Here is a 14,149-nt window from a genome sequence, read left to right on the forward strand (position 1 = left end):
TCAAGGGCTCAGGAGCCACCACAGAAGCATCCTCAGCAGACCTGCCACCTGACTGCCAAGAAGGGAACGTCCACGCTCCTCCTGCAGGAGTGGACGGCAGCAAAGCAAACTGATCACGATTCCTCCTCTCGCCTTGCCGAGGTGTCCAGCGGTCGTGGTGGAGGAAGACAAAAACAAGCCCCTCCGAGACCCGCGTCAGATTTCCTGCCAACAGGCTGTTACGGGAGGTAAGGGAGGCCTGCCTTGTTCTTCTGCTGGCTCCTCTGAACCTCAAAGCACACAGTCCTCTCTGGTCTCCACTGCTCTAGACAGACACCTCAGGACTATTAAAAAGACGAGCGGTCCTCTGTGACTGCCCTGCAGTGCCCAGCAACAGCAAGCATTTGCCTCCAAGACCGAGCAGTACGCTCACAGCAGGTGGGCATCTTCCATCACCACAATTTGCTGACACTCCTCCATCTCACACCCCTGGCTTCTGCTCGTCAACACCAACACAGCCTCAACAAAGCCACAACCTTCCCACAGCAAGTCCTCTAGGCCACAAATAAAATGCACTCGCATTCCACCCTGGCATCGCCCGTGACGCTCCCGTAGCCGCTCCTTACCTCACGTTCAGCGCGCCGTTCACTTTCCCTCAATTCCAGCTCCTGCTGGGCCCTCATCCAATCCGCCGTCAGTTTTCCAACATTTTCTCTGAGGGCTGAATTAACCTCATTTGCTTTATCGAGGTGCTCCCGCAGGACAGTGTTCACTTTGGCCAGCTTCTTACACCTTTGAAAGGGAGAAACAGCAATGAGGCCTCTGAACAACTGCTATCCACAAGCAGCATCCCCGTCATTTCCCAGCTCCCTCCACACAGACTTTGTTGTCAAACCGAGAGGCAGTAGAAGTGCTTTCTAGCATTAACTGAGAGCTCTCTGTGAGGGCAAGCTCATTTGCTTAGGCTGGAAAGGGTCCTTTGGATGTCGCCCGGAATAGCCCCCCACCCAAAACAGAGCTGTTCAGCACACACCCCTAGGACTGCCCCACGGAAAACAGACTGTGGACCCTTCTCCTTTCAAAGCAGCTTGCCCAGCCGCTTCCCCTGGGGTGACCAGGTAGCACTGACAGGTTTCCCCTCACTTCCACGAGCATCCAGTGTATCAAGTATGAGGGAACGCTCCTTCCTGGTACCTTTGCTGCTCCTCTTCCCACTGAAGCAGTGCTTTCTTCAGGGGGTGCTCTTCGGCGGCTTCCCACCTGCCTGCAAGGGAGCCCTGAAGGAGAAAGGACATGTTTAGTCAAATTCTCCTGTTCCCTTCGCTCCTGTCAGCACCCATCGCTTTCCCCTCCCTTTGTTGGCTATCATCTCAGGAGCTCGGGGCTCCTTCCCGGCGTAACGGTGTTGTGACTATGGACAGGAAGGGAGGGGAGGGGCGTTACTAGCTAATGGCAGCAGCTCTCCTCAGTCTCCCCCTGTTGCACTCTCACAGCGAGGCATCCTCAGCTCATGACCGCGAGCGCTCACTTCGACCCGAAGCCCGGGAACGCTCTCCCACTCTCCTGCCCTTCGTTCCCTGGGTTCACTTTAGCCATGAAGCAGAAAGAAAAGCGCAGAGCCGGCTCTGCATGTGGAACGCCAGCATTCCCGCCTTCCAACATGCCATGTTTCAAGCGGCTCTTTTTCAGAGACAGCCATGTAGCGTACCAGGCAGCACAGCCCTCTCCCGAGACCTAGGACAAACGCTGCTCCAGCAGCAAAGCCCTCTTGCACGCAGCTAAAAGCCTTCCTGACAGGCTTTTCTGGATGGGCATTTCTGCGCCTACCGGCTGCTCTATGAGCGGCAACCGGACAAACCACCAACGGGCAACCGTACAGGGCTTCCTTCCAGCCTCAGGTGGCAGAACCTCGTTTTCCTCTGCCCCGGCTTCGGGGAGCTTTGTGCTGTCTGCGTCAACGAATGCTACGCAGGCGACCTCTCGTCCGCAACCTGCACACTCACCCCTGCTGCTCCCGCTCGCCGCTCCAGCTCTCGACACCGAGCCCGGTACTGCAGGACCTGGATGGGCACACGCAATGGCCATGTGCGGCTGCAGCCTGTGAGGGGCTCGGCTACTCCTGCCCCGGCTTTTCTCCCGGTCCCGACAGCCCCAGCACCGGGCCCTGCCCGGCGCTGCCCACACGGGCAACAGGGAGCCGTGGCGGCCCGGGGCAGCTCTCGACACGGGCCGGGCAGGCGCCCGCGTTCCTCACCTTCGCCTGTAGCAGCCGCACCAGCACCGCTTGGCGCTGCCGCGCCTCCTGCGAGCTCTGCAGCCGGCGCCGCAGGGAGGCCTGGCTCCGCGCCGCCATGGCGCCGCTCGCCAGCTCAGGCGGCTCCGGGCCGCGGGCTGGCGCCTGCCGGGCCGGGTGGAGCGGCTCACCCTGCCCGCCGGGCGCGACCGGGAGCCGGGCCGGGGGCCGGGAGCGCTAGGCTCGCTCGGGGCCGCTCTGTGGCAGCGCTTCCCTTCTCGCTCCTCGCTGACGATGCCGCGCCGGGCTGCGGGGCTGCCGCGGGGGAGAGGCCGCCCAGGCAGCGGTTTGCTCCGGCGCGTTCTGCGCGGAGACCGTTAACGGCCGCGCAGAGCGCTGCGGGCAGCACGCGCTCCGGGGAGCGTCCGCGAGAGCAGGAGCGGCGGGATGCAGCCCCTGGCACCGGGGCGGCGATGGGGCGTGTGGGCACCCTGGGGCGGGGGGGCTGGCACCGCGGCGGCACGGGGAAGCTCCCTCGGCCAGGGCAGCCCGCGGAGCAGCGGCAGCTTTCGGCTGAAAGCTCAAGCTTCAGCCCTTGGCTGCGCTGGAGCAGGAGGCCCCGTCTGGTGCGAAACCCAGAGCTCCGCGGGTGGAGTCGCTGGCGCTTCGTCTCCCCGGTTGCAGCACGAACGGGACGGGCTGCAAGCAGAAAAGAGAAAACACGCTGTGGCAGACAGAACTGCAAACCCACTGCCAGGACAGCCTGCTCTGTGACTGAAGCTCGCTGTCAGCAGCTCGTGAAGAAAGACAACAAACACACACGGCAAGCGGGGCTCAGTCCCCTTTGCCCAGACCAGGCTGTTACGTGGATTCCCTTATCCGCCACTCAAGCCCTGAGGCTGCAGAGCTTACACTTACTTAAGTAACGCTTAATTCCTGCGCTTGCGAGCTAATCAAGAAAAAGGGCTAGTTCCCTGGCCAGGGTGCTCCTCCTCCCTGCTCTGGCACGCTGCGGGCGTCCCCCGCATCTCTCTGGGAAGCGCCACAGCCTCAGCAGTCCGGCTGCTGTTGGATCCGCTCCCAAGGCGTTTGGGACCGGCTGATGTTTTGTACCTTCCAGCATGGCAGTCTGGTCTCCACCATCGCCCAAAGTCAGCAGAGTCGGACAGAAGATCACACCAGTGATGTCCAGCAGTTCAATTTCTGTTGCGATGCTGACAACCCGGCCAGTGTCGTCTTTGACAGCGATAGTCCCGTGGTTCTGGTACGCAACAGCTTGGTCGTAGCTACTGATTAAGGAGTCCAGCTCTTCCAGTTGAGAGCACACTGTGCCCCACAATGTTCCTAAGGGTACGGACCAAGTTGTAGACAAGAATTCCACCAGCATTGGTGTGAGGTTTGCTTTACAGTTTCTCTAACACCGTCCACAAGTTTCTGGCACTGTAACATTTCAGAGAGGGACAAGGACTGGTTTAGTCTTCACATCGGTGCTGTGCTTGATCATCAGTCGTCTCAATTGTCTGTGAAGGATTCTGATGATGTTTCCCATGAAGATGTGCGAATATATATTCCCACAGATATATGTATGACCTTCTTGGCCAAAGAAGCCATGATTGCGGCTGCCAGAAGGAGCAAGTGGTGGGTTCCTGGCAGATTAATTAACTAGGTGCTCTGTAGGCAGCCGTAATCAAAGTAAAGGCAGTTAGAGAATGTTGGTGTCCTATGGGATCCTGATTGGTTTGAGTCACCTCATCTGGGTCCAAGCCTCACCGGCTTACCTAAAACACCAGATGCAGCACTGACCAAGCCTGTGACAGGAAATAGATCTTAGATGATTAAGATTTATGTGCAGGTTACACTGCCCTATCGACACAACTACCTGGGCAATATTGGAAATGTGGAGAAAGGGCATTCAAGCATTTGCCCGCGGCCCGGGGTGCGAAGTGTATTCCAGCTGCAGGAAAAGCACCCACAGCGGTTAGAACCAGTATCTCTCCCGCCTCTGTAGCTCACAACTACCAGTACATATAAGAAAAAGCACTACACCCCTCTGATGGAGTGCAGCACTGAGTTCCACCCGCCTGTAAGAGCTCTTATGCCATGGTTAGGGCTTCTTGAACCACAAAGAGCTCTTGCAAATAGCTAACTACATTACTCATAACTAAGTAACTAAAGCAGAGCTGTGTGATCCATACTGTTGTCATTACAAATCCAAAGTAGAGCACCACACAGCTCCCATGAAGAGAATTAACTCTATGCCAGCCAAACCCAGCACACACCGGCACCATTATAACTAAAGGCCCATACACCCGTTCAGTTGCAGACACAGGCGTAAAATATATATAAACACAGACACAATTAGCGTCACAGACACCACACCCCGCAAAATTATTCATGCAAGAAAAGTCGCACAAACCAGTACGCATACGACTGCAGATACCATTACAGATAAAGACACGATTACACGTGCAGTTGCAGATACAAGCACACTTTCCGTTACACCTACAACTCCAGCCCCCGCTTGCGATACCGTTACTGATGGAGGCGCCGGTAAACAGGTGTGGTCCGAATGCGACTGAAGATGCACATACAGGTGCCCGTACAGACGCAGACACAGGCACAACGAGGCACGCAGGTACCCACAGAGATACCACTGCAGACGCGGATACTGGAACCATTAGAGAGGCCGTTGCAGATGAAGGTGCCAGTGTAGATGCCCGGGCAGACGCAGACACCCCTGCCGAAACACATGCAGTTCCTGATGCGATTGCAGGCGGAGGTGCCACTGGAGATGCAGGTGCCCCTCCAGATCATAGACTCCTAGACTCATAGAATGGTTTGGGCTGGAAGGGACCTTTGGAGGCCATCTAGTCCAACCCCCCTGCCATGAGCAGGGACACCTTCAACTAGATCAGGTTGCTCAGAGCCCCGTCCAACCTGACCTGGGATGTTTCCAGGGATGGGAACATCTACCACCTCTCCGGGCAAGCTGGGCCAGTGCTTCACCAGCCTCACTGTCAAAAATGTCTTCCTTCGATCGAGGCGAGATCTTCCCCTCTTTCCGTTTAAAACCGTTACCCCTTGTCCTACCGCTGCAGGCCCTGCTAAAAGGTCTGTCCCCAGCTTTCTCAGAAGCCCCCTTTAAGCCCTGGCAGGCTGCAATAAGGTCTCCCCGGAGCCTTCTCTGCTCCAGCCCGAAGCACCCCAGCTCGCTCAGCCTGTCCTCACAGCAGAGCTGTGCCACCCCTCTGAGCACGTTTGTGGCCTCCTCTGGCCCCGCTCCAACAGGCCCGTGTCTTTCCTGTGCTGAGATACCCTGCATGTGCCGCTGCAGATGGAGACAAAACGGGACATGCAGAGGCCCTTGCAGATAGAGACAGCGTTGCTGATGCAGATACCGTTGCAGAGGAAGGTATCTTTGCAGAGGCCGTTGCAGACGCAGATGAAATTCAGGATGGAAATGCAGATGGAGATACCTCTGCAGATGCCGACAGCATGGCAGATGCCGACAGCATGGCAGAGGGAGACGCCGCTGCAGATGCCCAGACCATTGCAGATGCCCATACAGGTGCAGATACCATCGCAGGTGCAGAGGCCATTCCAGATGGAGATACTGCTGCAGATGCACAGACCATTGGAGATGGCGTTGCAGATGCAGAGGCAGTAGAAGAAGAACATTTGCTGGGGGGAGACACCACTGAAGACAGCTTTGCAGACGCCCTTGCAGATGCAGATGACACCACTGCAGATGCACATACAACCACAGGTGCCCTTGCAGATGCATGTACAATTGCAGACACAAATAGAGATGCAGATGCCAGTGTGGCTGCAGACACCGTTCCAGGTGCCATTTGCGGATGCAAATACTGTCCCAGATGGCACCAGCCCGCACCCAGGGCCTCCTCTGTGCCAGCTGGTCCAGCCTGACGTTTGCTGGCAGACGACAAATCTCCCACCAGCCACCCCACCTCCCCCCGCACACTCTGGGGAAGATGCAGGCACTCGCCCCCGCGCCAGTAGCCGGCACCGGGCACATGGGCTGCCACCCAGGGTCCAGCTCCAGCCGCCAGTGCTGAGCGCGTCACGGACAACGGGCTTTGGGGGCAAGCGGGGCAGGCCAGGCTCTGCTTCCTGCCAAGGGTTTGACTTGTCTCCGCGGGGGGCCGAAGGCCTCCCTTCCCCAGGGGATGCTGCACCTCGCAGGGTCAAGGGCCCAGCCTGCGGCACCGCAGCGTAGCGAGTTCCCGGTAGAGAGGGGGCTGCTCCCCCCGCTCCCTTGGGGTGAGCCCTGGCACCGCCTGCCTGAACCTGCTCACGTGCACGATTCTGGGCCTCCGCAATATACCCGTCCCCGGGCTCCGGACAGACGAGACCCAAACGCCGTGTGGCAGAGCCGTCCCCAGGTGGAGACGCCGCTGTCCGTCCCCGGAGCGGCGAGAAGTATTCGTGCAGAGCCGCTTGGGGAGCTCGGTCGGAGGAGAAAGGGCCCTGGAAAAAGGCTCTCGAGGCAAAGACCAACATTACCCTTCACACAATGTGAAAAGCAGGCTTCCGAGAACGGGACCCGTCCCTCCACCAGCCCGGCAGCAAAGCTTGCTAAACGAGGCAAAAATGCTGGCTACTTCTCGCCTCCCTGGTTAAGATTCCCTGTCAAATTGGGCCTTAGCGTGAGAGAGGCTGTCGGGGGGAAGAGGATGAGACAGGTTATAGCAGGGAAAACGCCCAGGCCCAGTACGGCCTGGCTTGAACGAAGGTAGGCACAAGCAAGCACTTGCGAGTGAACACTTTATTGCGAGCACAAGGGTGTAAGGTCTGTCCTTGGTGCCTGGTGGAGCTGCCCAGGGGCTCTGCACCTCTCTTGCCACACGCCTCCTCAGGACGTCGTCCACAAGCCTCCCAACTAACGCCCTCGCTTCTCATACGGGCTGCTGGGGCTCGCCTCGGACAAGTGCGTGACGCGCACCGATCTGCGCCGTGCTCCTGTCTGGGCAGGCGGCTTCGGACCTGCTGGGGGGACGGGCTGTCTGGAAACGCGTGCGCCCGTGGCGGGGAGGGCGTTCTCAGCGGGACAGCTCTCCTTTCCATCTCGTGGTCTTGGCGGTTCTGCTACACGGCTTCCAAAATGAACTTTGGGGGTCCGTGCAGTTTGGATGCCCTCCCTGGCAGCCGTGCGGCTCAGTCGCAAGTCATCGGCAGCGGTTGTGTTTGCCAGTGGTTGCGACACAGGCAGCTTTGCTCCCTTGCTTGCTGCCAGGCTCCGCTGTTCAGACGCTCTGGGCAATCCTCGTCCTTCTTCCCCACCCTGCCTTGAGAAAGGTGTCTGGGGTGGCTGCGGCTGCCTATTGGAGACATTTCCCCTGGGAAGCTCCAGGATTTTGGAATCGCTGCAGCAAGAGTGTTGTTTAAACGGGGAAGCCACAAAGGATTCCATGGTGCAGCAAACACCGTCAACAACTTCTCTGGTGAGCCTGGCAAGGGAAGCCTCTGAAAATGCTCCGTCGGAAGCTGCCATTTCCGCCTGCCCCGATTTCTCTTCCTCCCATTTGCCCACTCGGCTGGCTCCTTCGGCAACAGGCTGCTCCTTCCGCCTGGCTGCCGGCCCTGGCTCGGACGCTTTGGGTGTGCTGGACGCCAAACGGTTGCCCAAGCTCTCCAACACGCTCGCTGCAAGCTCTTTGGCCAGCAGGGCAACCTCCTGACAGCAACCTGGAGGAGAAGTCGACGGCTCTGCTCTTCCGGCGCTGCCGCTCATTGTTCCTCTGATCGCCAGGGCAGCCCTCCTTAAAACCCAGGCACACTGATCCCAAGGAGCCTTCACCCTCTCAAACACCTCCTCCACCACAGTCTCAGCCACCTCTCCAAGCTTCTGGGCTCCTGCTGCAGGTTGTTGTGCAGAGGCAGCTCGGAACCCGCTGGCTGCATCGCTACTGACCCCCCGGGGCAGCTTGGCACCTTCCTGTCCCAGCTCAGCTTGGGAGCAGGTTTGGCCCTCGTCGCAGGTTGCTTTCACTCTTCTGCATCGCCCCGATTTCAGGGAGTCCTTTCTGCTCTTGGGCGGAGGTGAGCAAGATGGCTTCCGAGGGCGCAGCAGCCACTCTGCCAGGCAAGATGTGTTGCTCGCTACCAGTGGCTTGGGGACGTCCTTTAATTTGGGCAGCTCTTCCCGAAGCCTTTCCTGAAAGGAGACAGCAGGTTGTGGCTCGCTGTTGCCTGGACAAGCGCTCACGCCCCTGCGCGCTGAGGCTTCACGCGGGCCCGGGCCAGCGCTCTGCTTCAGCCACGCGTCGCGGGCAGACGAGAAGGGCTTCCCTCCGGCCTCCCCGTGCTTCACGTGACCGTCCTGCCTGTGCCCGCCCCAGCACCCTGCGCTAGCTCGGCTCCGAGCCGGCTGGTCCTGGCCCCGCCACAACGCCCGGCCCAGCAGCACAGCCCTCGCCTCTTCTGCGCCGACCGCCTCCCCGAGATGCGGCAAGTAAAGCCCCAGCCCTCGGCAGCGCGCCGCCGGCCGCTGCCCGCCAACACTGAGCTTTGCCTACCTCTTCTCGCCTCGACCTTCTCTCTGCCTCCAGCTTGAGCCTGGCCAGGTACTCCCTGTACTCATTGAACTCCTTCAGAGTGCAAACCACCTGCGGAGAGACGAGGGCAGAAATGCCCCGAGTGCTGTCAAGCCAGCTACGCAGACTGCCTTCCCCGAAACGGCCCGAACCCAGCGGTTCGGAGGGCAGCTGCTCCCCTGCACACCCGCCCTCTGCGCTCGGGGAACCCCGCTCGGAGGGAAGCCTTTTTACCAGTCCGACGACGTCCAAACCTACTTTGCCGTCGGCGGTGACGTAACCCCCTCTCTTCAGCCTCCGGATGTTGACTTTGCGCTTGTGGTACACCCGCAGGTGCGGGTCATGCAGGCTGTTGTACTCTGTGCGCGTTAGGCGACAGTAGGGATCTCCCAGGTCAAAGTAGCACGAGGGCCGGTGAAGCTGTAAGAGGGATGTTCCGGACTAGGAACGGGGCAGCAGAGCGCAGCAGAGACGAACGCACCCCCGAGCTCCTCCCTCGCGCAGGGCGGCATTTCCAAACCTCCGAGGTACAGGCTAATCCCGGGCTTACTTCCCACCCAGAGGAAAGGTCTCTCTACTTCCGAGACTCTCCAACGGAGAAGCGGCCCTGTGCCCCCATCCTCCGTCTGGGGGCTGTCTACTGTTGCTGTAGCAATACAAGGAGCTGCGTACTGCGGGCGTGAGAGGGCTGTGCCCGGCGCTGCAGCTGGAAGGAGCTAAGCTGAAGCGGTGCCTACAGCCGGGTCTTTTCCTCGGGCAATTCAGTCCGATTGCAAAATGGGAGGTGCCACAAGCCGCCCTTGTGGAAAGGGAAAGGTAGTGGGAAGAGCTGACTCCAACACTCTTCTCCATCCACCTCTGGCCAGCCTGGAACTACGGGCAAGTCCTCCTTCCTCTCGGCACCACGGAGCCAGGCGCTTCCCTCGGCTCCCCAGCCCTGTCCGACGCAAGGGCTGCAGCTGCCGCTGTACGGCAGGTGGCCACGAGGGCTTCTCTGCGTGACGGGGACCCCGCCAAAGAGCAGAGCTTTTCTACCCCTTTCTACTGCCTTTACCTTTTCCCCCAGCTTTGCCCTGCAGAAGACAGGCTTGCAGCCGGGCGGCATCGGGACCTTGAACCCGAGGGGGAGGTCCAGCAGCCTAGGGTCCATCAGCCCAGCAGCTCCTTCTCCCGGGTCCCGTCTTCTGTGCCCGCACTAGGAAGACAGAGACAATCAGGCGCTAGCTCAACAGGCCTCCTGCACGGCCCTTGCAAGACAGGGCACGTCCCCAGGGCCCGGAGCAGCCCCCCCATGGCGCAGGCTCCCCGGCCCAGCCCCCTCCAGCGGCCCGCTGCTCACCTCTCTCCCCTTCCCTGGTGCGCTCGGCATTGCGTCTGCCTTTCGGACGCCAGCAGCGACACGGCGCTCCATGGCCTCTTCCAAGAGCTCTCCTGGAGCTGCGACCCTGCGCTGGCACCTCTCGCTCCAGAGGCACCCAGCTGCGGCCGCCCCAGCCGGTCCCCCAGCCAGCGGCTATAGAGCGCAATCGCGCATCGTTCCATCATCGCGTTGCCACGTCGCCACATTGTCACCTCACTGGGTTGCCGAGACGCCGCCCGGCTGCTGTCCACCGGGCGGTGGGGCGGGCCCGCCTGGAGGCCTGTTTGGACAGGCCCGAGGGCCACCCGCTCTTGCTGACCGGGCTTTGAGAGGCCATCTCCACAGGCCCCTTCCCACCTCGACTGTTCCGTGCTTCGGTGAAGCCAAGCCGGCATCCTCGCCCACCGGCAGGAGACGCAAGGGACTGCCGCACCAAAGGTGCTCGGGCTTGGCTCGGGTTTACCCCCTTTTCCTTTTCCGACCTCTTCCCTGTCACGGGCAAAGCAGCCTCAAGTCGGGGACTTGCGCTGAAGAAGCGGATGCAAACTGACCAGAATAAATGTAAGCTGGGAATGAGAAGAAAAAAAATACATCCATGAACGACCTCTCCAACGGGAGCAGCGGGAAAAGCAACTCAGTGAGATTTAAGGCAGATTTTCATCATTCTATAAAAGGGACTGCTCTACCTGCGGCATGCATAGCGCTGGTGAGTCTCTTCCAATGTGTCCACACTCGCCTGTGTCTCTGTGAATCACCAAACATCACCATAGTCAAGTCACCTGTTTAGGGCCCCTGCATTGCCTATAGCCCGAGCCCCTCAGCGTTACCTGAAAACCAGCATCGAACAAAAACGGTTCTGAAAATAGCCTAAAGCACGCTTAATGCTTTAGGAGAAATCCGAGCTGTAGCCGCAACTAACGTTAACATCGCGGCTCCAAAAGCAGGTGTGAAGGGAAGCTACAGCTCTTCTGCAAGAGCTCTAGCCTTAGCTTCTACTCACCAGTCAGTGGCAGTCTTCGTTGACAGGAAATGACGGCGGAAGGTTACCGCCTGGCGCCACAGGCCGAGGAGACGGTCATCTTCACCCCTTAAGTAGCTGTCATAAAGCTGAACGTGCAAAGACAAAAAGAAATGCCAAGTCAGCCTTCGCTGCCACTGCACAAGTCTCTCTACACAGGAGAGACTACAGCCACCATCCCCAGGTCTCCTTTAGCAACCACTGCAACAGGGGCATCAAGGGCTCAGGAGCCACCACAGAAGCATCCTCAGCAGACCTGCCACCTGACTGCCAAGAAGGGAACGTCCACGCTCCTCCTGCAGGAGTGGACGGCAGCAAAGCAAACTGATCACGATTCCTCCTCTCGCCTTGCCGAGGTGTCCAGCGGTCGTGGTGGAGGAAGACAAAAACAAGCCCCTCCGAGACCCGCGTCAGATTTCCTGCCAACAGGCTGTTACGGGAGGTAAGGGAGGCCTGCCTTGTTCTTCTGCTGGCTCCTCTGAACCTCAAAGCACACAGTCCTCTCTGGTCTCCACTGCTCTAGACAGACACCTCAGGACTATTAAAAAGACGAGCGGTCCTCTGTGACTGCCCTGCAGTGCCCAGCAACAGCAAGCATTTGCCTCCAAGACCGAGCAGTACGCTCACAGCAGGTGGGCATCTTCCATCACCACAATTTGCTGACACTCCTCCATCTCACACCCCTGGCTTCTGCTCGTCAACACCAACACAGCCTCAACAAAGCCACAACCTTCCCACAGCAAGTCCTCTAGGCCACAAATAAAACGCACTCGCATTCCACCCTGGCATCGCCCGTGACGCTCCCGTAGCCGCTCCTTACCTCACGTTCAGCGCGCCATTCACTCTCCCTCAATTCCAGCTCCTGCCGGGCCCTCATCCAATCCGCCGTCAGTTCTCCAACATCTTCTCCGAGGGCTGAATTAACCTCATTCGCTTTATCGAGGTGCTCCCGCAGGACAGTGTTCACTTTGGCCAGGAAAACCTTGGAAAGGGAGAAACAGCAATGAGGCCTCTGAACAACTGCTATCCACAAGCAGCATCCCCGTCATTTCCCAGCTCCCTCCACACAGACTTTGTTGTCAAACCGAGAGGCAGTAGAAGTGCTTTCTAGCATTAACTGAGAGCTCTCTGTGAGGGCAAACTCATTTGCTTAGGCTGGAAAGGGTCCTTTGGAGGTCGCCCGGAATAGCCCCCCGCCCAAAACAGAGCTGTTCGGCACACACTCCTAGGACTGCCCCACGGAAAACAGACTGTGGACCTTTCTCTTTTCAAAGCCGCTTGCCCAGCCGCTTCCCCTGGGGTGACCAGGTATCACTGACAGGTTTCCCCTCACTTCCACGAGCATCCAGGGTACCAAGTACCACTCCTTCCTGGTACCTTTGCTGCTCCTCTTCCCACTGAAGCAGTGCTTTCTCCAGGCTGTGCTCTTCGGCGGCTTCCCACCTGCCTGCAAGGGAGCCCTGAAGGAGAAAGGACATGTTTAGTCAAATTCTCCTGTTCCCTTCGCTCCCGTCAGCACCCATCGCTTTCCCCTCCCTTTGCTGGCTATCATCTCAGGAGCTCGGGGCTCCTTCCCGGCGTAACGGTGTTGTGACTACGGACAGGAAGGGAGGGGAGGGGCGTTACTAGCTAATGGCAGCAGCTCTCCTCAGTCTCCCCCTGTTGCACTCTCACAGCGAGGCATCCTCAGCTCATGACCGCGAGCGCTCACTTCGACCCGAAGCCCGGGAACGCTCTCCCACTCTCCTGCCCTTCGTTCCCTGGGTTCACTTTAGCCATGAAGCAGAAAGAAAAGCGCAGAGCCGGCTCTGCATGTGGAACGCCAGCATTCTCGCCTTCCAACATGCCATGTTTCAGGCGGCTCTTTTTCAGAGACAGCCATGTAGCGTACCAGGCAGCACAGCCCTCTCCCGAGACCTAGGACAAACGCTGCTCCAGCAGCAAAGCCCTCTTGCACGCAGCTAAAAGCCTTCCTGACAGGCTTTTCTGGATGGGCATTTCTGCGCCTACCGGCTGCTCTATGAGCGGCAACCGGACAAACCACCGACGGGCAACCGTACAGGGCTTCCTTCCAGCCTCAGGTGGCAGAACCTCGTTTTCCTCTGCCCCGGCTTCGGGGAGCTTTGTGCTGTCTGCGTCAACGAATGCTACGCAGGCGACCTCTCGTCCGCAACCTGCACACTCACCCCTGCTGCTCCCGCTCGCCGCTCCAGCTCTCGACACCGAGCCCGGTACTGCAGGACCTGGATGGGCACACACAATGGCCATGAGCGGCTGCAGCCTGTGAGGGGCTCGGCTACTCCTGCCCCGGCTTTTCTCCCGGTCCCGACAGCCCCAGCACCGGGCCCTGCCCGGCGCTGCCCACACGGGCAACAGGGAGCCGTGGCGGCCCGGGGCAGCTCTCGACACGGGCCGGGCAGGCGCCCGCGTTCCTCACCTTCGCCTGTAGCAGCCGCACCAGCACCGCTTGGCGCTGCCGCGCCTCCTGCGAGCTCTGCAGCCGGCGCCGCAGGGAGGCCTGGCTCCGCGCCGCCATGGCGCCGCTCGCCAGCTCAGGCGGCTCCGGGCCGCGGGCTGGCGCCTGCCGGGCCGGGCGGAGCGGCTCACCCTGCCCGCCGGGCGCGACCGGGAGCCGGGCCGGGGGCCGGGAGCGCTAGGCTCGCTCGGGGCCGCTCTGTGGCAGCGCTTCCCTTCTCGCTCCTCGCTGACGATGCCGCGCCGGGCTGCGGGGCTGCCGCGGGGGAGAGGCCGCCCAGGCAGCGGTTTGCTCCGGCGCGTTCTGCGCGGAGACCGTTAACGGCCGCGCAGAGCGCTGCGGGCAGCACGCGCTCCGGGGAGCGTCCGCGAGAGCAGGAGCGGCGGGATGCAGCCCCTGGCACCGGGGCGGCGATGGGGCGTGTGGGCACCCTGGGGCGGGGGGGCTGGCACCGCGGCGGCACGGGGAAGCTCCCTCGGCCAGGGCAGCCCGCGGAGCAGCGGCAGCTTTCGGCTGAAAGCTCAAGCTT

General features: G+C 60.2%; 1 protein-coding gene across 1 annotated transcript in view; it reads right to left on the reverse strand.

The window, feature by feature from the left end:
- LOC309410737 (uncharacterized protein) overlaps window positions 1-13,680 on the reverse strand; it is a gene marked incomplete at its 5' end in the record, with an annotated part of 38,240 nt that extends 24,560 nt beyond the window's left edge. The window contains 16 exon segments of the mRNA XM_082007183.1: window positions 606-771; window positions 1,174-1,256; window positions 1,983-2,039; window positions 2,234-2,370; window positions 3,326-3,556; window positions 4,852-5,032; window positions 5,528-5,954; window positions 8,011-8,387; window positions 8,749-8,838; window positions 9,001-9,186; window positions 9,821-9,961; window positions 10,484-10,550; window positions 11,127-11,233; window positions 11,965-12,126; window positions 13,331-13,387; window positions 13,582-13,680. Coding sequence (XP_081863309.1) covers window positions 606-771; window positions 1,174-1,256; window positions 1,983-2,039; window positions 2,234-2,370; window positions 3,326-3,556; window positions 4,852-5,032; window positions 5,528-5,954; window positions 8,011-8,387; window positions 8,749-8,838; window positions 9,001-9,186; window positions 9,821-9,961; window positions 10,484-10,550; window positions 11,127-11,233; window positions 11,965-12,126; window positions 13,331-13,387; window positions 13,582-13,680 — 2,568 coding nt within the window.
- Between the last annotated feature and the right edge of the window lie 469 nt (window positions 13,681-14,149).

This window comes from Phaethon aethereus, assembly GCF_964289735.1.
Source record: "Phaethon aethereus genome assembly, chromosome: 16".
Lineage (NCBI taxonomy): Eukaryota > Metazoa > Chordata > Aves > Phaethontiformes > Phaethontidae > Phaethon > Phaethon aethereus.